At 39.3% G+C, this 21,863-nt stretch overlaps 2 protein-coding genes across 2 annotated transcripts in view; one reads left to right on the forward strand and one right to left on the reverse strand.

The window, feature by feature from the left end:
* The window catches only part of lhpp (phospholysine phosphohistidine inorganic pyrophosphate phosphatase), a 28,936-nt gene extending 14,060 nt beyond the window's left edge, over nt 1-14,876 (reverse strand). The window contains exons 1-6 of the mRNA XM_061027439.1: nt 14,625-14,876; nt 14,180-14,367; nt 13,801-13,954; nt 13,593-13,656; nt 13,409-13,501; nt 9,632-9,723 (exon numbers count right to left, since the gene is read on the reverse strand). Of these exons, the coding sequence (XP_060883422.1) occupies nt 9,632-9,723; nt 13,409-13,501; nt 13,593-13,656; nt 13,801-13,954; nt 14,180-14,367; nt 14,625-14,755 (722 nt within the window). The 5' untranslated portion in view covers nt 14,756-14,876. The remainder of the gene's footprint in view (nt 1-9,631; nt 9,724-13,408; nt 13,502-13,592; nt 13,657-13,800; nt 13,955-14,179; nt 14,368-14,624) is intronic.
* Nucleotides 14,877-15,795: 919 nt separating this feature from the next.
* Nucleotides 15,796-21,528, forward strand: oat (ornithine aminotransferase). The gene is made up of 10 exons (XM_061027438.1): nt 15,796-15,910; nt 17,305-17,534; nt 17,625-17,849; nt 17,930-18,025; nt 18,408-18,535; nt 19,356-19,478; nt 20,374-20,502; nt 20,633-20,746; nt 20,934-21,078; nt 21,321-21,528. Exons 2-10 carry the CDS (start codon nt 17,321-17,323, stop codon nt 21,479-21,481), a joined length of 1,335 nt encoding a protein of 444 aa, XP_060883421.1. The 5' UTR covers nt 15,796-15,910; nt 17,305-17,320; the 3' UTR covers nt 21,482-21,528.
* Nucleotides 21,529-21,863: the final 335 nt, after the last annotated feature.

A 21,863-nucleotide genomic window follows, 5' to 3' on the forward strand; every position in this document is an offset into this window, starting at 1 on the left:
ATCTGTTCTACAAAAGTGTGCTACATAAAGAGAATCAAAAGCATGAAAAGAGGTTTCACAAGTGTCTCAGCGATGCATGCAAACAAGGCTTTGAAATATGGTAAGTCATATAAGTTTCAGACAACACTCCCTGTCTGACGGGCACACACCTGAAACCTCGTGCATTATCTCAGCCGCCGAGGCTATAGGACACCAGAGGAGCACTGAAAGATAAGCTAGGCTGAAATACAGTATGTGCCCGAGAGCCATCCCAGGGGCAGTTTATAAAGGCCAAACCCACAGCCATGCACCGTGGCCCTGTCAAGGTTCAGTGTCACAGATCTGCAGAGGACAAAGCCCATCCATAAACCCAACACTGCCAAGCTGCAGAAACTGACATAATTGAGTGAAATGGTTCACCCTTGTCCATGAAGCCTTTCACTCAGTTAGCCATTCAACCTGTATATTTATGCAGGGTGGAGAATTGTTAACTCTCCTCTGCTTGAGTGTCCTGAGTACACACTCCTAACAGACGTATATGTTGCAAATGGTGTGATTGAAAACAAGGTAAGAAAATGAAAACTACAACATGCACAGAAAATGTAAAATAAGATGCTTGAAACTAGGGTGACCACATTTTCAAACCTCCTAATCTGGTTGTCTGCAGCGTTAGCGTCATTGAAGTAGGTCGCAACAGTGCTACTCCCAGCCTGTAACACCATTTGTGCTTAAAATGTCAGCATTTTCAACGTGGGCGGGTGCAAAACGAAGCATAATCCTTGCCTGGTACTTTTCGAAGGAAGCCGTACTTCTCCTGGAGCTCTTTGGAAAACGGCATGAGAGCTGGCGTACTCGTTGTTACCTCAGCAGGTCCTGTTACGATTAGCTGGGTTAGCTAAGCAACAGCTGCAACCCCATGATTGACTGACACATGTCCAGACAAATACGTACTGAACTTTGACTCATGGTGCATTAGTGCATTAGCAAAATTTCATGTAGTGATGTCAATTTTGTTCTGGATTTTCCGTGTGAAGCATTTTGAGGCGATGTTTGTATGAAAGGTCATAAATAAAGTTGAATTAGGCTCAGAAGGTGTCAGGTTTAATTCCTGTGTAGTTGTCAGGTTTCCTGTATTACATATGTTGAAGAAACAATGTTATTATTGGTTATTTGATTTTTTTCACAGTCAATCTTGTGAAAATGCAACATGAGATTAATTACAGTAATCCAAGCCACTACATTAGGCTATAAAGATATTTCTACTGTGAGACTCTGTTTGTGCAGGCGGATGGGCCATTTGCTGTCCTAATGAGCGGTGCGTCCTCCTATATGCTGCACTGATAATGGCCTTATTTGCATGACTTCAAATACTGGGACCAGTAGGACTCTGGAAATCCCCATTTATCACAGGTTGTAGCCACACATACATTCATCTCAGTCTGGGCTGACAGAAGGGGGGGGGCGGGGGGACTTTGACCATTGAAGACACTGGCGACGGATTTCATTGGGTTGATGTGAACGGGCTCAAAACTTTATAGACCACAGGCAATTGAATTGGATTGTGCAGTTCATGATTACAGGTGTAGCAGTTACACTGCTTACTATGAATATTTGCATACGACCATCTGGTGAAAATGGTGTGATTAAAGTCTAACTATGTCTAACTGACATTATGCGGTACTCAAGGCTGCATGTGTGCATATGTCTGTCTGTGTGTTTTTGGATAGGTGTAACAGCTCCGTTGATAAGGTGTGTGCTAAGGTGTAGTTTATACTGCATGTTACACAGCTCTCATAAAGTGAAAAAAACAAACAATGTAAACCTCTATAAAAAGTGGTAACAGCAGTATGATGACAGGTAGGGTAGCACTTTCCAGAAGAACAGGAAGTATTGGAGTCGGGCTTGGAAAGCTGAACATTCGTTTTTGGTTCAATGTGCTTCAACACATTTTTTGTTGTTTTGTTTTGTCAACACTTTTTGTTGTTTCCTGTCAAAGCGTCTTTGAGTATTTAGAAAAGCGATATATAAATCTAATTTCTTCTTCTTATTATTATTATAACACATCCATGGATTTACAAAAGTAGAAGGTCCAGACCAAATTAAACATCAACCAAACAGGATATTGACTGAAAATGCACCGTTACAGGCAGTACATGTAAGGAAAAAACAATACTACAAAAAAATAATAATAATAAAAGCAAACCTCTTGTTTGATGTTTTTTGGTATAAAGAACACCAAACAGACTGTTACAATGTGGCTACTTAAGTCGCTGCCTGTATTCATCTGGTGTAGCGTCAAGTCTGGTAGTGATGGTATTTCCAAATGATTTTCCTCTTCAGAACAGACAGAACATAAACGCAGCATTAAGCTAACCTTGGAGTGTAAGCATATTGTCTAACAATGCTAGAGTTAGCACATTCGTTTTCCTAAATAGAGTTAACTTGAGTAGAAAAAGCAATTAACAGAACACAAAAAAATACTGTACATGGTTTCCACATGGCCACTAACCCTGCCAATGTCCACTTCCTGTTACATCATTTAGCAATGGCCGCAGGCAAAAAGGGCACGAGTCAGAGTGGTTTTGGCAACTTGTTCATAGTTTCTGTCATCAGGGACTAGGTCTCTCTGGGGATGTTTAATCTGGTTTGGCTTGCTTGCAAAGCAGTTTCCCAACACTCACATTAGCAGTCAAGCGTAGACCACAGGGAGAGGTTGTACAATGTAAACTATTTTGAAGATGGTTGCTGCTGTGTGAAAATGTTTACTGTGTACTCTCTGCCAGATTCCGACGGGAATACAGTAAGGGCTTCTTCTAACTCATTGGCAACAATTCAACAATTCAACAATACCTATCAATACTGTTCTGACATCTAACACATCACTACACTGTATCCTCCTCTCTAGAATCATAAATGTCAACACTGAGAGTGCATGTTTAAATCAAAAGCCTGGAATCCAAATTCTTTGATTATTGCAGAGACACAGAGACAGACTGCATGCCTGGAGCAAAAGATTCACGAACTAATTGTGCCAGCTAGCAGTAGCAATTAAACTTGTGTACAAGAAGCGCATGAAGGAACAACATGATGTGAACCTGCTTTTATGGAGCTTCAAATCTCCCCAGTTCTGCTCTGATGTAGTTCCTTGGAGATAAGCGAACAGAAACAAGAACACAGAAACCATTCGAGGCCACATACTATTTCTAAACCACAACATACATAGATAGAGCCATGGGAAAGCATACTTACATAGCTGTCTGCTCTGCCAGAGTCATACCAGTTTGACCATTAAAATGGAGAATTTCTATGTGGCGCTGGGCCTCATTCTACACTGTCTTCCACAAAGGTAGTGCCTAGCTGCTGTAACAAGGGGATAATACAGCAGCCAACAAAAGGGCCAAATGTTCACCTAATGTGGTGGCAGAGATGAAACCAGAGGCATATGTATTGTGGTCATTTTAAAGCCCAGTGGCCCGAACAATGACACAAACCGAATGTTAGTTACTCTCCAATATATGCAGAATCTGTAGGCGCGGAAACTGGTTTTGTAATCAAATCTGGTTTTGTTTGTATATTGAGAGTAGGATCATCCACTAGTGTTACAGCTAGCATTATAAATCCAGGAAAACAACCATGTATGGAGCAAAAGAGTAAGGACCCAATCCACTGAAATGCAATCCCATATTCCATCTGCAGTCATCTAACAACAGTTTAGCTTCAATTAATATCTTTTAACAGATTTCTGAACGCATGTGCAGCTAATATTACTCTCTTAGATATAGTTTCACAAGTCCAACTCCATTTTAGCTTCTTACTTGCTTGTCGGACTGTAAACAAAAGCAATATTTTGAAAAGGAAGTCCTTCACATCGAACCACTGGTTACAAAAGAAGCCACCAAAAGTTGACCATACAGTAGCTCCCAGGCGCTATTTTGGCTTTAACTAGTTTGACTTCTCTGTGACTGCTGAGTTTGAAAAAGGCAACTGTTTACTGGCTGGTGTTATGTCGCCATGGTGTTCTCTGCTTGTTCTACTGCCCCCTAGTGGCAAAAAAAAAATACACAATGCTGTCATCACAAAATACCCTGCTACAGACAACATTTTACTAACAGCTTTTTAGGATTTAACAAAACTGTTACAAACTCTTAAATGCTCAATTTAAATTCAGGTTAAAGACAACTGTGTATTCCAAATGTATTTTAAAAACTTCCAAAAATAATCAGCAATATAAATGTAAGCATTTGGTAATGATTTTGATTGGCAACAGCTTCAGGTACACTGGACATAACTCAGGATTACAGTGCTAACATTTAGTTTGCAGCTTTAATGTTTGATGTTTATTTCAACATATACTGTAACTGCAGAGCTAAGAGGTTGAGTAGTGTTAAAACAAGAGTGCAGTGTTTGCAAATTGTTCCCATGCAGTGGATCAGCAGTCAGATCTCCATACTTACAGTCTAATTTTAACCACTTTTTCTGTATAGTCCCCCCCCCCCCTTAAACCTGTTCTACATTAAAGAGCAAAGAGTTCTCTGGCTCGAGGGGAGTGTACTTACTTACACTCATTATTTAAGAACAAGGGGAAAATGACTGTTAGCAGAGCACTACTCCATTACACTTATTCCTATACAGTATAACAGTTTAAGTCCCAACAGCTGTTTATAGTCGGAACGGAAACATCACTTAGATTGGCACCAGCTATTGAATTGAATCTGTTGGAGCCATCAAAATCACGTAGTAAGCACGTGTTCTACTGCACATAAAATGAAAATGAGCAGCTACACGAGAAAATCTCAAAAATTATGGTATCATGAATTATTTGATCTAAAATCAACTATTATAAATGCTCAGATTAAAGACAGTTTATGTCGCTTTCTCTCCGCAGCAAAGCAGTGGGACAAATGATCAATGAGGCGACATATCATCATCCTGGCTCTTGTGATATAGTAACCAATCACTGCTGCCAAACATGAAGTTTCAATGTTGGAAAGTGTGAAAAACCTTTAGAGAGTGAAGTGTGACATGAGGTAAAATTGACACTAAATTCCAAAGAATAATCATATGAATCCTGCACTTTGTGCTCATTTTATAATATTCAGTTAATCAGATACTATGATTCAACATTATATGATTGTCTTGCATAAATGATTTATTTTAGAATCACTGTATCATGACAAAATAATATGAGGCCCATGGTGACCATAATATCATGAGTTCTCCTGCAATTCAATTTGCCACCACTAATCCCCAAAAATAGATCAATTCACTTAAAAGTTAAGATTCATCCCAAATCATCTGGTTTAGAAAGGGTTAACTATGAAAACTGGAATAACACAAAAATACCAAAAAGTCACTTTGAGAGATCTAAAATAAGCTTAAAGCATTTCAGGTGTTATGCACTCTGTAAGTCCTTTCTGTATAACAAAAATCTAAATCTTTTTCAAATAAGCTGATATGATATGATATGATTAGATTAGTCCCTGATTTGTTTCTCTTCCCCTTCCTGTCTTGTCACCAGGCCTGGGGTATTTGAAGCAGTGTTTTCCACAAGCCGAAGGCCTGCTCAGCATCTGGTTGACTTGGAAACAGCTGTGTTTTCACAGATCTGACTGAGGGTTTATAGCTGCTCCTAGCAAGCCAGGGTTCACAGGGACTGTTTGGCTGAGAAATGTTAAATCTCACGTCTGCCTCCTTCGCTCACAGTCCCACAGAAACACAGTTACTGTCACAGTTTCTCTTCCTGTTCTCAGGCAAAAACTATGCTATAAAATGTCTATTAAGTAAAGGACCTGGGATATTATAAGCTGATGTTAAATGAGAAAAGTATAGCCCCGGAGACTCATAAACTCTCATTTGTTGCCCAAATTAAAGTCCCAATTACCAAACGTTTTTCAGGGGCAAAAATCCAAAGGTCTCCAATACCTCTCAAACACAAATAAGATGAATGTTACTCAAAGCAGGAAATGCAGCTAGGAATCCAAAATATGACCAAACACCAGTGCTAACCTGACAATTGTACCTATATATCTTGTTGAATATCCTGTTCTTAAACGGGCGTTAGCTGAAACTCCTCCAGGAAGGCTATCCACAAGATTTTGGAGATTGTCTCTGCTAGTTTTTGCCTTTCCAACTAGCAGAGCATTACTGAAGCCAGGTACTGATGTTGTAACCAGTAGGCCTGGCTCTGAAATCTGTGTTCTAATTCCACCTTAAGGTCTTCAGTGGGGTTAAGGTCAACACCAAGCTCAGTGCAAAAGGGCACTCCTCAAACTGTCACCACAAAGTTGAAGGCACTAGTATTAATATATTTGCATCCTGGGGTACTCCATACTTCACTGGAAATAATGTGTCAATCTCAAACACTGAAAAACAGCACCAGACCATTTCATTTCAAATTTCACAGAGAGCACTATAGGTAGCATTCTCCTTCATAAACCCACCAACACAGGATTCATCCATCATACGGCCAGATAGTTTAGCAATCAGTAGTTAGGTGTACTAGAGGTCAACATTAAAGTGATTTGGCAAACAAATAATGATCGTCTACTGACATTGGTTCATGCCACATTATTTGCCGATGACTGTCAACAGGGCCAATATTGGCAGATATCGATGTTGAACCAATGCATCGGTGCATCCCTACTATATGGTGAATTTCATTTTTAGCACTGAATTCAGAGGAAACTGCTGAAATGAGTCATCAGTGGGAGTAACTTTTGGTTATTCAGTGACTTCTGGTCGGGTTAAGAGTTTTCTTTGAGTTTATATGTTATATTGTGCATTGGATTATTGGTATCTTGACGTCACTGATGCATAGAATCGTTTGTATGGAACTGTTAATAAATGGATCAAAATATACAAAGTGGAAAGTTGCAGAGGACATTGACTCATCATTTGCTAATAACTCACATTCGGAACAAGTTCCCCAATTTTCCCCTCAGTGGCTCCTTTGGATAAATATGTTTATTTAAAAATAGTCACTACTTACTGTAACTGAAAGATGGACTTGGTAAATAGACTTGAGCTTGTATGGCACTTTTCCATTCTTCTGAATACTCAATGCGCTCTTAGGTCACAACAACCCATTTACACCCGTTCACACACTAATGGCATAGGCAGCTATGCAAAGTGTCCATCAGTGTTAACTAATCTCATTCATATGCTGCCAAAATTAACTTGGGGCAAAGGGTTTGTCCAAGGACACATCTGACATGTGGCTGCAGGAGCTGGAACAAACAGTGATGATTCAAAACTTTGGACCTTCAAAGTAGCACTTTGGGGTTGTTAATCATCATAGTTTTATTTTTATTCTACTGTTCTGAAGACATTCCGTGACAAATGATGAAATTACTTGCTGTTCTACTTTGTATTTCACTATAATTAAAGTTTATGCACTGATCAGAACATCTGTCGTAGAAAACTTCAGATGAAACACTGCACTTACTTGTTGCATGAAACAGACCATTTATTTCAAGCTGTTGCCCTTCCCTCCATAAAATAAAAAAAACCCTGGATGAGTACCGGTATAATATAAAGTGACATAATGAGTGTCAGTACACAGAGCTGGACAGAGCTGCTGGGAGAGAAAATGAAGTCAAATACTCCAGAAGGATTCTGCTGAGAATCCACATGAATCTCTCATGCTTGCTCAAACTGAAACGCGTCATACTGTCTGCTCCTGAACTCACATACCTGCACAGAATGTACACGTTACACACACATGCACATGTTACACACACATGCACATACATGCCAGCAACATACACAAACGTACACACACCCACTTTCTTCTGTCAAACAGACAGGAATAACCGAGCTCTGACAGAGGACAGGTTTTGCACTGGGTGACTGTGCTCTTAGGGCAGGATTAGAGCTTTATTGATGCTCAGGCAGATTACACAGCATGGTCACATGACCCGCGACTTGCATGCCAGTCTGTGGCATCAGAGCAGGTCATCCAGCATGGTGTTCTTTACGCTAATCTGTGCTTTAGAGCCAAACACATTGTATAATATCAAAGAAGAGGAGGTTCAAGTATTCCACAGCAGGGGTGAAGAAAAACAAAGTGTAGTTTTTTTTTATTTTGCACTGTGATGTACCGTTCTTATGTCAAAGTTGGAAATGCCTTTTAGTCCATTTTGGGGAAAAATTAGAAGCGTTCTTAACTAAATTAATAGAGGAGTAATGCATATCTTATTCTCCTACGTGAATTTGAGAGCTAAAGTTACTGATCGTGGCGCTTTTTACAGGGACATCAGATCATTTAATGCTTTCCAATATGTTATTGAACCTGAAATAGTTTAGCAGTAAGGCAGATGTGTGTGTGTGTGTGTGTGTGTGTGTGGGGCATAGAGAGATTAAATGTTACACCACTCGAACACGCTTCAATATTACAATTCATTTTTAAGAAACTGTTGTTGTTTTTTGTTGGTGTTATTTTCATAAATAAATTATTTAAACAACCACAAAGGTCCGTAGATGAGGAGAATATATATATATTTTTTTTTTTAATGATTATTATTGTGCTTTTTGTGCCTTTATTTAGAGAGATAGGACAGTATATAGACTCAGAGATCAAGTAGAGAGATAGAGAGTCGGGAATGACATGCAGGAAAGGAGCCACAGGTCGGATTTGAACCCGGGCAAGCCTGCTTGGAGGACTACAGCCTCCGTACATGGGGCATGCGCACTAACCACTTGTCTACCAGCATCCCCATATATATATCTTTTTTTACGTAAATATAAACATATAAAGCTGTAATAAAGTGTTTTTATTGTGTTATTTTGTTGATCTTACTCAACTAAAGAATCTGAACACTCGTTCTCCACTAATTCAGGGTTATGATTCCACATTTACATAGAAAAGCAAGAACTGAAAGTAAAAAAAACAAAATGTTCAGGATTCCCCCTCCGTTAACTAAAAATATCTCTTAAGTACACACATCAAACCTTGAGCTGAGGTTGTTTCAACATACAATAACATGTCATTCATTGGGTTGGTTTCTGTAGTTCCACAACACTTCTACCAGTCAGGGTTCTCTTTTCTTAAAAGCCATAAGAACCCCATATATCTTCTAAAATAATCAGCCATATGTTTCTGTAATTACGCTGTTTGAAAGGGCGCCTCAGTAATCTCCACACTTCGGATCATAAATCCTAGGTGACTACGACCTCGAGGTTGAAGAAGCATTCGACATGTGGAGGGAATAAAGTTATTTTCAAGAAGACTTCCAATCAAATAAACAAATCTGGAAGCACTGAAGAACGGGGTGGGTCGGTTCAAAGGAAGCGCTGGTGTTATTGAGCAAACTCTGGTTCATAATCCTGGTGTGAGGTTGCCCTCTTCTGGCTAAAACAGGGAATAGCTATTTATTTTCTGATTTTACAATACTGTCAAACTGGCTTTAAAATGTAAAGAAATTGATGGCATTTTGTTGTTTTTGAGATACTTCATCATGCTATTCTGTATCTTTGTGTGTTCCATCTTTATCTTTAAAACAGATTCACCTAAGAAATAAATGTAGTGTATAACAGTTTAGTAAAAATAAGTATTTTCCAACCCATACAATAACCTGGGACAGTGGTCAAGGAAACGTCAGCACAGTAGATCACTGACCAAATGGGTCACTCATTCATTCAGGAGGTCACTGACCTGTACTTTCCGGTCCTGACTTGTACACCTTTCATGCCACAGTTTTGGGCTCCACCTACATCGCTCACCAGATCATCGCCGATCATCAGCACCTGCAAACAAGGAGGAGGAGGAAGAAAAGAAAGACTCTTTACCCTCATGCAGATGGGTGACACAAATGCAGTAACAACTAAATCGCCTGCAGCTTAATAACATCCACTTTTAAATGACTTAAGAGATCAAAAAGGTTTACTAAAAAGGTTGCAGTTGAGGTGGTGATTACATAAAAAAAAAATGAGCAGGGTCGTGCACAGATATTTTTAGTGGACAGGGGCTCAAGCAAAAAAAAAGGAATGATGTAGCCACACTTCCATCCATAATGCCAGATTGATTCAGAACATGCCATGTTTGAACACTGTGTTCCCTGAAGAAAACACAAAAACAACTTGTGTCAATAAAACTCTTTCTTGTTGTTGAAACAGTTCAGTCACAGTAGTAGTAGTCCAGAAATGAAATTAAGAAGCATGCGAGCACTCTGTGTTCTTCAAATAGAGTCCTTCAAGTGAGTCTGCTTTATTTGATTACTGGTTTTGGTTTTTGTATTTTGTGACCAATGCATTATGATTTTTGGGAGAAAACAACTAATTGGTGTCATTTATGTTGCAAAAGAAAACTTCATTTGCCATGGAATGAATTAAAAACGGACTTTTGTATTTGGGTTATGCATGTACTAACATGAGAACAGGAAGGTATGGTGTTTTGTTTTGCTTTACCAATTTAACAACAGGAGGTTGCTAAAGTTGCACCGAACAGCCGATAGGTACGACAAACACACCCAGGTGAGACGCACCCTTCACGGGCAAGTTCACTCTAGACTACTCAAATTCTCTAAAACAAAGGAAACACTTATTTAACAGTTTATGTAACAGAGTGCCAGGGTAGCATAGCTTTGTAAATGTACCTATTGTTTATGATCCGCGTACAGCCTCTCCTCAATGAGAACTATTTACATTACTGTTATGGTAAATGTGAAGTAGGACTTGTGGAGTCTGAGGTCAAAGCGCTTCTTTGTTTTATCAAATGATCAGAATATAAGTTAAGGCTCCAAGTAGGGTAAAGCTGAGGCGAGCACAGTGCACATCTCGGAGCCGACCGACTAATTTAAAATGCCTTTTAAAAACAATGATGGTAAACATATTTCCTTATGGTATGTGTGTGTGTGTCGGTTGGTGTGTTCACTGTAACTAGCGTGCTCTAAGGCCCGTCGAAATAGCTCGCACTGGGGCCTGTCGTGACTACCTTATGCCTCTGAACACCGCAATGATACTAAGAGTCAACCGTTGGGAACAGAATGAATGTTCAACTGTGTGTTATTATTATCCAGAACATTCTAATTTGACTAGAAGCGTCGGTGGTTTCCCTCCTGTTCTTCCTGCTTGGGTCTGTGGCATTATCTGTGCTTAGTGGATCCAGTTCATTCTGCCCTACCTCCTTCTCATGTTTCCTTTTAAACTTTCCTTTCCACTGAACACACATCTGAGTTCACACCACTTTCTTTATCGTGAAAGACAGAGCTAACAAGTTACTGACAGGGTCGGGGGATGAAGCAAAGGATTTTCTGGCACAACTTCACCAACTACGAAGGCGCATGAAGAGTGAAAGGCTTACAGTCGTAGAGGTCAAAAAGCTCCAGCAACACTTTATTAACAAATTAGAGACGATTGTTGATAAAGTTGATCTTCGTGCTACAAGTGTTGTTGGATCTTTTTGACCTCTTCAGGGTCAGGGGATGAGAATGTGATGTAATGATGAAAATGCATGATTCTGAAAAAGCTGCACTGATTACTTTGATCGGTTATTGGAGGTTCAGCAGTTTCTTTTGTGTGACAGGAGTATGACTTTTAAAAAGAGGACCTATTCTCAGAAATGTGTTAAAGGAAAGAAAGAGAGGATACTGGTCTGTGGGAAAGGGAGAAGGGAGCAGTTTCATTTTGATGATTTAAAGAGTGACTCGGTGAACAAGGAATTTCTACTTTGCACCACTATCCATGCATGAGAGCCTGGGTGAGAAACAGACGGCTTCCTGAAGGCCAGCAGATGCATCTATGTACAGATTCATGTCTCCTCAAAGGGAAATCCAGAAACAAAACTTGCTAAGCTTAAACTTGGATGAGCCCAGCTTTCTCAAGGTGCTACGTGTCAGGTTTAAAAATAGAAAAGCCAAGAGACACTGTGGTGATCGAGCACCATCTTTCCTCTCAGGGTACAGTGTGATCAGCTGATGCCAGGGAGAGAAATTTAACACATGTTCAGACACCTGCTGAGAAAAAAAAAGAAAAAAGCGGCAAGAGGGTGCTTCCAGGTCCTGCTCTGTGATTGGTTTCTGCTTTCAGACTCTATCAAGTGTCAAGTCTCCTGTGCCAGCTTGTGGTGCCTAAATCAATACAACCATAAAAGGTGTGCTAAACTGGCTTTGTTTGTAAAGCTGCCACAGATTTGCAATAAGACATCGTTGTCTTTTCTTTGTCAATTGATGGTAATTCATTTTAGGGGAGTTGGGGGTGGACAGTTGGTTGCAATAAAGGAGTAATCTGAAGATGTTATTTAGAGCTTCTAAGAAGTTTTAACATTAACATTTTATAGATGAAATGACTTACCCTACAATTAATCTGCACATATACTAACAATGTAAATATATCTTTTTCCAAAAATTATTAGTCCATTATATGAATTCTCTCTCAGCTGCCAATTAATTCATTTGAACCAAATACTTTTTAAACTGTTTGTGCTGTTGGGTTGCATAACAGCATTTCAGTGTTTTGACTTCTTGGAAATGCATGACTGTACATGCTGACTGGTAAAGGTTTGTCATTTGAAACTGGAACAGTTCTTAAAGAGGACTCTCCTGTAGTCGTGTGGGATCTTCCTCTTCCTGTTTTACTGTATGATAGATTATTGATTCTGTCTATTGTTGTGATAGTTTGGTACGGTTTGATGTGTATCTATTGTTGAGTTTCAAGTATTTGAAAGACCCATCTAGGGACGAGAATTGCAAATTAGCTTAGGCTATGAATGCTGTAGTGTGTGGGAACGGTTTACTTGCTCCATACTTGTCCCTCTTCAAACAAACATAAATAAAAATAAAAACATTTGGATGGGAGTGACCAAATGCTAAACATAACATAATGCCGCAAGACAAAGTGCAAACTCTCTAAACTTCCTCAACCTCAATAATTCAAAGAACGGAAGAATTCCCACTGCAAAGTTAGCTTAAAGGTGACATGTGATGAAAAATCCACTTAGACTCAGGGTAACCTGAGTGTCTACTGACCCACAACATGTGAAATAAACCCATCCAGTCCTTTTCTTGTTGTCTGCATAAGTCTTACAACACCGAGAAAAGTTCTCTGTTTCAAATTTGCTCTCCTTGTGACATCACAGTGGGATTCTGGTAAAAAAAAAAAAAGTATCTCCACCCATGGACTCCACCCCCAGCCTAGAGCATAACTTTTGCGCAGGTCTGCCATTTTTATTCTCGCTAATAAAAAAGTGAAGTCTACCGGGAAATCTCAGGGGGGGGCTCATTGCATTTAAAGAGACACACACCAAAACGGAGCGTTCTGAGAGAGTTGGTTTATACCACAGGGGACTGTTTGAAAAGGAAAAGGAGTATAATATTTCTTTAATAAATAGCATTTTGGCCTTGAACAAGTCTTTATTATAAAACAACAAGCATGTCTTTCCTGTACATGGTACATTGTGTTAAGGCTACATTTAATGTGCTTGGTTGTGGAATACCTCATGTGGTTGTAGTCCCATGTCATCGAGAACACTCTGGAAGAACATCGGGGAAGGTTTTCCAATCACTTCAGCCTTTAAATCACAGGCATACTGAAGGGAACAAAACGCATTTGTTAACATGTAACAAACTGTTGTTATTGATTCTTTATAAATGTCAACACAAATGATGCATCTACTGTACCTCCAGAGCCTTCATGTAAACACCAACATCGAGTTTCAAACCATCTGTCTCTTTGTAATACCTCCTATGGAGAGGAGGGAGAAACACACATGTTGATCTCTTTTTTAATCTCACACTGTGTTTATAACATGGAATGAGATAAATTGTTTCATGTGCAATGCTCTTGTGTTTTTGGACTGTTTTACATATTGGTAATATGTTGTCATACCCTTGACCCAAAGATAACAGCACCGGTTTCTCCAGGCCTAACAGGACCCTGAATGCCTCATTCAGGTTCTCATACGAAAACTTGTCTGCAGCATCTCCAATCACCACACAGTTTGGGTTGGTTTTGTCAACAGTGTCAAACTCTGGGAGAAGTCCTGCAAATAGAAAACAAAGCTTAACACTATTCAGCGTTGTGTTTTTTCATATAAAGGACAAGTCTAGATACAATTTTAATTTTCTATATTGTCAACATATCACAGAGGAGAACAAACAAGCACACGTGGTTTGTATTAGACAGGCAATGTCCCCCTTCTTTGGGTTCAAATGATGAGTGTAACTCAAAGTCACGATCATAAACTCCACACAGTTTAAAGCATTACCATCATACACCAGCAGGTGGGGCCGTAAACCTCTCTCTTTAAGGACGGCTACGGCTGCAGGTGCGGGAGAGAAGACCTCAGGCACAGAGATGTCAAAGCCCAGTCTTCCCAGTTTTGCCACAAACTTCTCTCTGTTGGCCTGCGTCTCATTGGTGCAGAAGCGCAGCTGCAGGCCACATGTTTTAAGCCTTTGCAAGTGATCAAGAGAGTTCACATTTTTAATGGAGCACACAGCTTGGGACACTGACAAGTAGATAGCTCCCACATAATTCAAATAAAACGTACTGCTTCATAAACATTGACACACTGACCCCAATAGTTATTAGTATCCATAAGTTACCCATACAGTGTGCACACGCACTTTGCTCTTTTTAAGTTTTGACAGTCAGGCACATGAGCTTAAATGCCGTACAATATCAAAACAATTCGATAATTGTCCACTTACTTTTTCACAGCTTCAACCGAACCTTGAATGGCAACCCCGTCTCCCTCCCCGCTGTCGTATAAAACGCCACACATGTCCAAAATGACACCTTTCAAACTCTTTGCACAGCCTGGCCAGTCCATGTCAGCCATAACGAAATTTAGGGCACAAAGCGCATGCGCGTAATGTGCGGAATCCTCCTATGCACTCGCGCATTGAATTCATATTGTATGTAGTCATTTACCAGTTACACGTGTTCATGTTATCATAGAGTAGAATAGAATATAATAACTTTATTGATGTGGCGTTACAGCAGCAGGTTATCCAACACACAATATGAGTAAAAAACACAATATTAGCAAATCTAAACATAATATTAAATACAAAGTAAATAAGTACTAAAAATATCAAAACTAAGAATGTGAATATATACAACCAGGATTTAACTAAATATTACTAGTCTTAAATAGGAAGATTACATATGGAAGATTAAATGTAAATGTGCAAGAACAGAGTCGTAAATGGTTGTAAATTAAATATGGAAGATTAAATGTAAATGTGCAACAACAGAGTCGTAAATGGTTGTAAATTAAATATGAAAGATTAAATGTAAATGTGCAAAAACAGAGTCGTAAATGGTTGTAAATTAAATATGGAAGATTAAATGTAAATGTGCAAAAACAGAGTCGTAAATGGTTGTAAATTAAATATGGAAGATTAAATGTAAATGTGCAAGAACAGAGTCGTAAATGGTTGTAAATTAAATATGAACGATTAAATGTAAATGTGCAAGAACAGAGTTGTAAATGGACAGTGTTGACATAAGTTAAAGTGCATGAGTGTAGACATATTATAAGCACAAACTATACAATATAACGGCGAGTAGACAGCCAAATGAAGTGAACATGAGTGCAGGGACATCATATTTTATATATCATATCATATTTTACAGTCAGACTGAATGCATTGAATGCCGAAGTTTTTCCCTTTTTTTTTTTTTTTTTTTTTTACATCATACAAAAATGAAAGCATTTAATATGACTGAATTAAGTAATATCACTGATACTTACCTGTAGTTTAATTCGTCTTTAGTGTGATTTTCGATGGTTTATGTTGGTCGACGACTTTGCAATTCTCGGAAAATGTTGCAACATGAAGGCGTGTCCAATGACGTAGGCACGTAAGTAACGGCAACGGGCTCGTCATCACGCGCCAGACCTTTATAAATATAAGCCGCAGCGGGTTCGTTTTACCGTTTCCTCCGTTGGACAGGGCAGGCATCTTCCGCATTTGAAGAGCGTTTTAAGGTAGTTTCACTTCTGACGGGTATTGTTTGGCATTCATGTATGTCCCTCCTCTCCTTTTCTACGAATTCTTGCTTGATAGGATCTTAGTGGAGGCTTCAGAAAGACGTGTGCTAATCTTAGCGAGCTAACTGAAGGAAGTGAAGCCGTTCATTTCTGTTAGCATCTATTTAAGAAACGTGTTTATTATTATGTAGACTAGTCGGCAAATGTGTGCAACTAATGTCCTTAACTTAACCCGTTTTATTTCAGGGTTTTAAACCAGAAAGAGCTTTACATCAATATTGTGTATCGTGATTCAAAATGACATCATGAAAGTGGTGCAGGGTTTGCAGCGTGGTTAGTTTAGGGTCTGTCATCGTTCAGAAGTCAGGCGTCAGGGTCCTTTATTTAGCTCCTGGCTGTGATGTTTAGGGGTGTGTTATGGAGGCAGCTCCTCAGCGACCTATCATCTCTCGAGCAGTTTTAATGTGTCACGAAGTAGTGCCACGGGGTCCATTGGCCTTGGTGCAACCTGGTACAGGTGCTGTCTGTTTGCTGTGTGTATTTATTCACTGTTCAAGGTTATTGATTATCCCGAGCGAAGTACTGGATAGCTGATGTTCCACCCACGAAGTCTTAAATTTTAACTCTGCTGTAGACTTCTTTTATCAATTTGCATTTGATGTCATGGTTTTTTTTTTTTCTTTATAAACAGAATGCCTTATGTAATATTAATTGTCCTGAAACAGTAGTCACTGTAGGCTTGGCTGAAGACTTAAACTTGGCTCAACCTCAGAACAGCTTGCCAATCTCGCCCAGAAGCTTAACACACAAGTTAAAGGTTGCATGACTTTTAAAAATGTCAAAAAGATTTCAAAACCACTCATTGTCACATTTCAAATCCGTTTTTTTGTATTTTAACAAAGGTGAATGTAAACATTTATTGTAACAAAAAGTGAATGTAAACATTTATTGTAACAACAACAGTAACACAGGTGAATGTAAACATTTATCATAACTCCACTGTGCTTGCAACTGAATAGAAAAATCTGGATCATCACAGTTGAGTTGCCACGCTGCAGTGAGATTAGCTTTTGTAAACCCACTCCCAGCGAAGGTCCTTTCCTCTATTGTGTTGCGTGTGAAAGAGAAGCGTTGTTCAGCAGACCTGCAAAGCCCGTGTGCTTCATGGACTCTCATTATGCTTGAGTTTTATAGCTAAAGCTACTTTTTTAGGAGCATTTATTTATTTTACTTTGTGGTTAGAGAATTTATTCCCCACTTGGGAATAGGTATCACAATTTTTATAAATAAATAAAAAAGGTGGATTATAACTTTCTACTCTTTGTCGAAGGGTAGTGTTGGCTTTACAACAATTTGAAGGCCATCCCTTGTTTTTTTGTGTCACCATTTAGACACAGCAACATAGCAATGTCAGGAATGATCGTCAAGTTCAGCCGCAGGGTGAGCCGTGCTGCCCCTGTACTGAGTCGCAGCCTCCATTCTGGTCAGCGTTCAGCCTCCACCGCTGCCTCCAAACTGAAAGTGGAACGTCCGCTGACCTCGGAGGAAATCTACGCCCGTGAAGACAAACATGGAGCACATAACTACCACCCCCTTCCTGTGGCCTTAGAGAGAGGAGAGGGTGAGTTCATTTCCTCAAAATATTTGACAGGTTACTTAAGAGTCATCACTGACGAATATTAAGAACTTTGTTTTCTTCTTAACTTTTTAGGCATCCATGTGTGGGATGTTGATGGAAACCGGTATTATGACTTTCTTAGTGCATATAGTGCGGTAAATCAGGGCCACTGTCACCCAAAGATCATTGCTGCACTTACGGCCCAGTCCTCCAAACTTACCCTGACTTCGAGAGCATTTTACAATGATGTCCTGGGAGCCTATGAGGAGTACATCACCAACATGTTTGGCTATGACAAAGTCTTACCCATGAACACAGGTACTGCAAGGAAACACCATTACGACATGTTCTGTTGTTAGTACAAGTTTGCCGACTTTTGTTCTGTTGTTTCATACTAGGTGTGGAAGGTGGGGAGACTGCCTGCAAGCTTGCTCGCAAATGGGCGTACAATGTGAAGGGTGTTCCCACGAACAAGGCCAAAATCATTTTTGCAGGTACCTAATTTTAACCTTGTGACATATTGCATAACAGTTTTGGAATCAGTTACATTTTGTAGCTTACTTTGTGTCTCTTGAGTGCATTTTTAAGTTTTCTCTGTCAGGAAACCTAAGCTGTAAGATATTTCACCAATATGTGCAAAATCATTGAAACTGTTTAGATTGTATTCAAGTGATAGAAATATACCGCTAACAAATTAAAAATCACAACGACAATTCTAACAAAATAGGCTCTGTTTATCAACCTTTGCTAAATCATAGCATGTGCACTGTTTATCTTGTACATAAACGAACATTGTGGTAACTTAATTTGATGTAATGCAAAGCTATAAGCTGACGAGAATGACAGATATGCCATCTTTTTAATCTTGTTGGTTAGATGGAAACTTCTGGGGCCGTACAATGGCAGCCATCTCCAGCTCCAATGATCCCAGTAGTTATGACGGTTTCGGCCCCTTCATGCCGGGCTTTGAGAATGTTCCATTCAATGACACTGCTGCACTGGAGGTAATACTTTGGACTACCCTTGATGAATACCGTTGAAAATGTACCATGCTTACTTTAATGGGTTACATTTGTTCAGTCTGCATGCTGGAATTGCATTTTTGAGCTTCATACTGCTACAAGTAGCTTTTTTTTAATTTTTAGAACAGTTTCCTAAACCCTTGTACTATCCAGCTGTCGAAGTGCCTTGTAAAATGCCAAAATTATAGGGCAGCCAGGGACACTGCAGACAAACAATTGCCTCTTCCGTGCAATAACATACCTACATGCAGAGGTTTTGATCTTATTGCAAGACACATGGTTAACTTTCACAACTATAGTAACGTCTTGTAACAGGCAGCAAAAGTTTCATCATATTTTTGCTCAGAGTTAATGTGCAGGTAGAAGGATCCAACAACCCTGCTGCCAAATTGCAGAGTACTTACTTTTTCCCTTCAACTCAAGACTTTGAATACCAAAAAAAACAAACAAGTGACCTGTTTCGAAAACTGTTCTTAAATATTTTATTTTGTGCGGGAAAATATTTGCACTTTTTGCACACCCAGCTGTACATTTAGAATAAGTTATTTGACATCATTTATATATTTTTTTAAGTTCTAAAGTGTCTACATCAAAGATCCCTCAAAGTTTGCTGACTTGCCTCCCTCATTATCTACTGGTATTTAAACAGGATGACTGAAGGGCTTGACAATGCAGCAGCTGACTCTAAATATGTGAACTAATTTTTCACTGAAGTAGCAGGTCAACAGGGTTATCTTAGTCTTGTCTGATAAAATTGTCTGACTGGTCCTTTTTTTTTTTTTTTCCCCCCTCTGTCTTGCAGAAAGCTCTTCAAGACCCGAATGTTGCAGCTTTCATGGTGGAGCCGATCCAGGGGGAGGCTGGAGTGGTTGTGCCTGACCTCGGCTACCTGACCAAAGTCAGAGAACTTTGCACCAAATACAATGTGAGTGTAAAGAATAGAAAAATAAAACCCCACAAGCATGCATGAACAGTTAATACTGGTTCATCAGCATAGTTGTGCAGTGTTTATAACATTCCACAGTTATCTTCAAACTAAACAATGTATTTTGTTGTGATGAAATACTCATCCCAATCTTCTGTAAATGTTATGTTGTTGTCTGGACTGTAAGTGTATGTGTCAGCATTTCTCTAAGGGTTTTGTTTGGTCTGCGGGGTAAATAGTTTCTCAGCATTGCTAAACATTAAACAGGGCAGCGAGTCCTTGAAGAATGTCTGCTTTTGACTGCAAAATAACCTGAGGGCAAACTGCAGTCTTGGCAGATATCTATTTAATTAACTGTTATCTGTTGCGAAGAGTAGAGCATTTAGTTTGAGATAACCTGTGATTAACAAGGACAGAAATAGATTGAAATACAGTGGAGATCAATAATGTCAGATGGTTATGTTGGTGATTGATTGATTATGTTGTCCATTCCTAAATCTTTACACTAAGGACACACTGTTGTGAAAGATTCCATATCATTGGAAAGAGAATGACAACTTAAAGCAGCAAGTCTCGTTATTGACGGTTTACTATTGTTATTTGTCTTGGTATTTGACATGTTCAGTCTTTACTTACCTAGGCTAATGTCTCTGAGAGCTGTATCCTTGTTTTTACACACTAACTAACCACATTTACCCGAGAACTCTTTCCTCATCATGAGGACAAAAACTGTTAATCACTTTTGCACAATCCTTGTTTTTTATGTGCTAACCTAAAATGTACTCAATAAATAATGAGGTGTCATTTCTGTATCTACAAGTAACAGATATATGAGAGCTATGTAGATAACTGACTAGGCTTTGAGATCACTACTTAACTTCCCTGTTATGTCCAGGTGCTGTGGATCGCTGATGAGGTGCAGACAGGCCTGGCGAGGACCGGCCGGCGGCTGGCTGTAGACCATGAAGAAGTCCGTCCAGATGTAGTGATTCTGGGCAAAGCTCTTTCTGGAGGAACTTACCCTGTAAGAATGCTTGTTGTTGTTCAGTCACACTTCATAGATTTGCTTGCGATCAACTCCAGCAGTGGAGAAGTATAGATTATTTTGATTGTGAGACTTTAACCTTTTGCTTTAATTGATCTGTATGTCTCAGGTATCTGCTGTGTTGTGTGACGACGAGATAATGCTGACCATCAAGCCTGGGGAGCACGGGTCCACATATGGAGGAAATCCTGTGGCCTGTCAGGTTGCTATGGCTGCATTAGAAGTCAGTATTACTCTTTTTTTCTTTTACTCCAAGCACTTTTTTAACCCACTTTTTTTAAAGTGAATAAATAGAATATTCTTTCACTACAACATACCATGAAGTTAAGAAATGAGTCAAAGCTTCCAACAGTTACATTTTAATTCAACACCACATTAAAAAAAGGCCTGTCCTTTTGGTATATTTTCAGGTGATGGAGGAGGAGAAGCTGTCAGAGAACGCTGAAAGGATGGGAGAGATTCTGCGTGCGGAGCTACGGAAACTCCCGAAAGACATTGTGACAACAGTCAGAGGGAAAGGCCTGCTGAATGCAATCGTTATCAAAGAGACCAAAGGTACAGTACTGAACTGTTTCTAAAAATGCAGCCTTATTGTAGATCAGCTGTGATAAATTACCAAAATATATATTTTTAAATGCATTCTTCAGGGTGCAAATACCTCAAAATGTAGTTTAAAAAGCATATCAGTGCTTAAATCCATCATTTATAGCATTTATTTTTTTTTACACCCTGCAGTCCCTTTATACAATATATATATATATATATATGACGTAAATATAAATATCCTCCTCCCCCAGACTATGATGCCTGGACGGTGTGCTTGCGCCTTCGTGACAACGGACTTCTGGCCAAGCCCACCCACGGTGACATCATCCGCCTTGCCCCTCCCCTTGTCATCAAAGAAGACGAGCTGCGCGAATGTGTCGACATTGTCCAGAAAACGATCCTCTCCTTCTAAACCACCACGGCACCTTTATCCCATTATCCAACAATGGATAACCTGCTCACTTATAATCAACATTAGCCAAATCTACTGCGGAAAAAAACACCCAACTCACTTATTATTCCTGTTCAAATGTATTTGTTTTTCAAAAAGAGGGGTTCTTATTGTGGAAGTGCTGTATACAGACTGTATAGTGTGCACCTATGAGGCTGCACTGGCACTAACTTACAGGAAAAATTGCTGTAAGGAAAAAGCTGCATCAAGAAAACTGCAAAACAAGTGGAGAACTTTGAAGTGTTTGGTCACATTATTCATCTAAAAAGGGTAACATTTCAAATTTTTGCTGGTCATTGTTGATGTAAATAATTAATGTATGTCTTTAAACCCATTCATTTAA

The sequence above is a fragment of the Labrus mixtus genome, chromosome 21, assembly GCF_963584025.1.
Source record: "Labrus mixtus chromosome 21, fLabMix1.1, whole genome shotgun sequence".
Classification (NCBI taxonomy): Eukaryota; Metazoa; Chordata; class Actinopteri; order Labriformes; family Labridae; genus Labrus; species Labrus mixtus.

Excerpts from the sequence above, each read along its gene's own strand:
- oat (XM_061027438.1), top strand. The coding sequence starts at position 17,321 with ATGTCAGGAATGATCGTCAAGTTCAGCCGCAGGGTGAGCCGTGCTGCC. Across the intron at positions 17,535-17,624 it reads GGCCTTAGAGAGAGGAGAGG|GCATCCATGTGTGGGATGTT; the intron begins GTGAGTTCATTT and ends TTAACTTTTTAG. Across the intron at positions 18,536-19,355 it reads ATGACACTGCTGCACTGGAG|AAAGCTCTTCAAGACCCGAA; the intron begins GTAATACTTTGG and ends TCTGTCTTGCAG.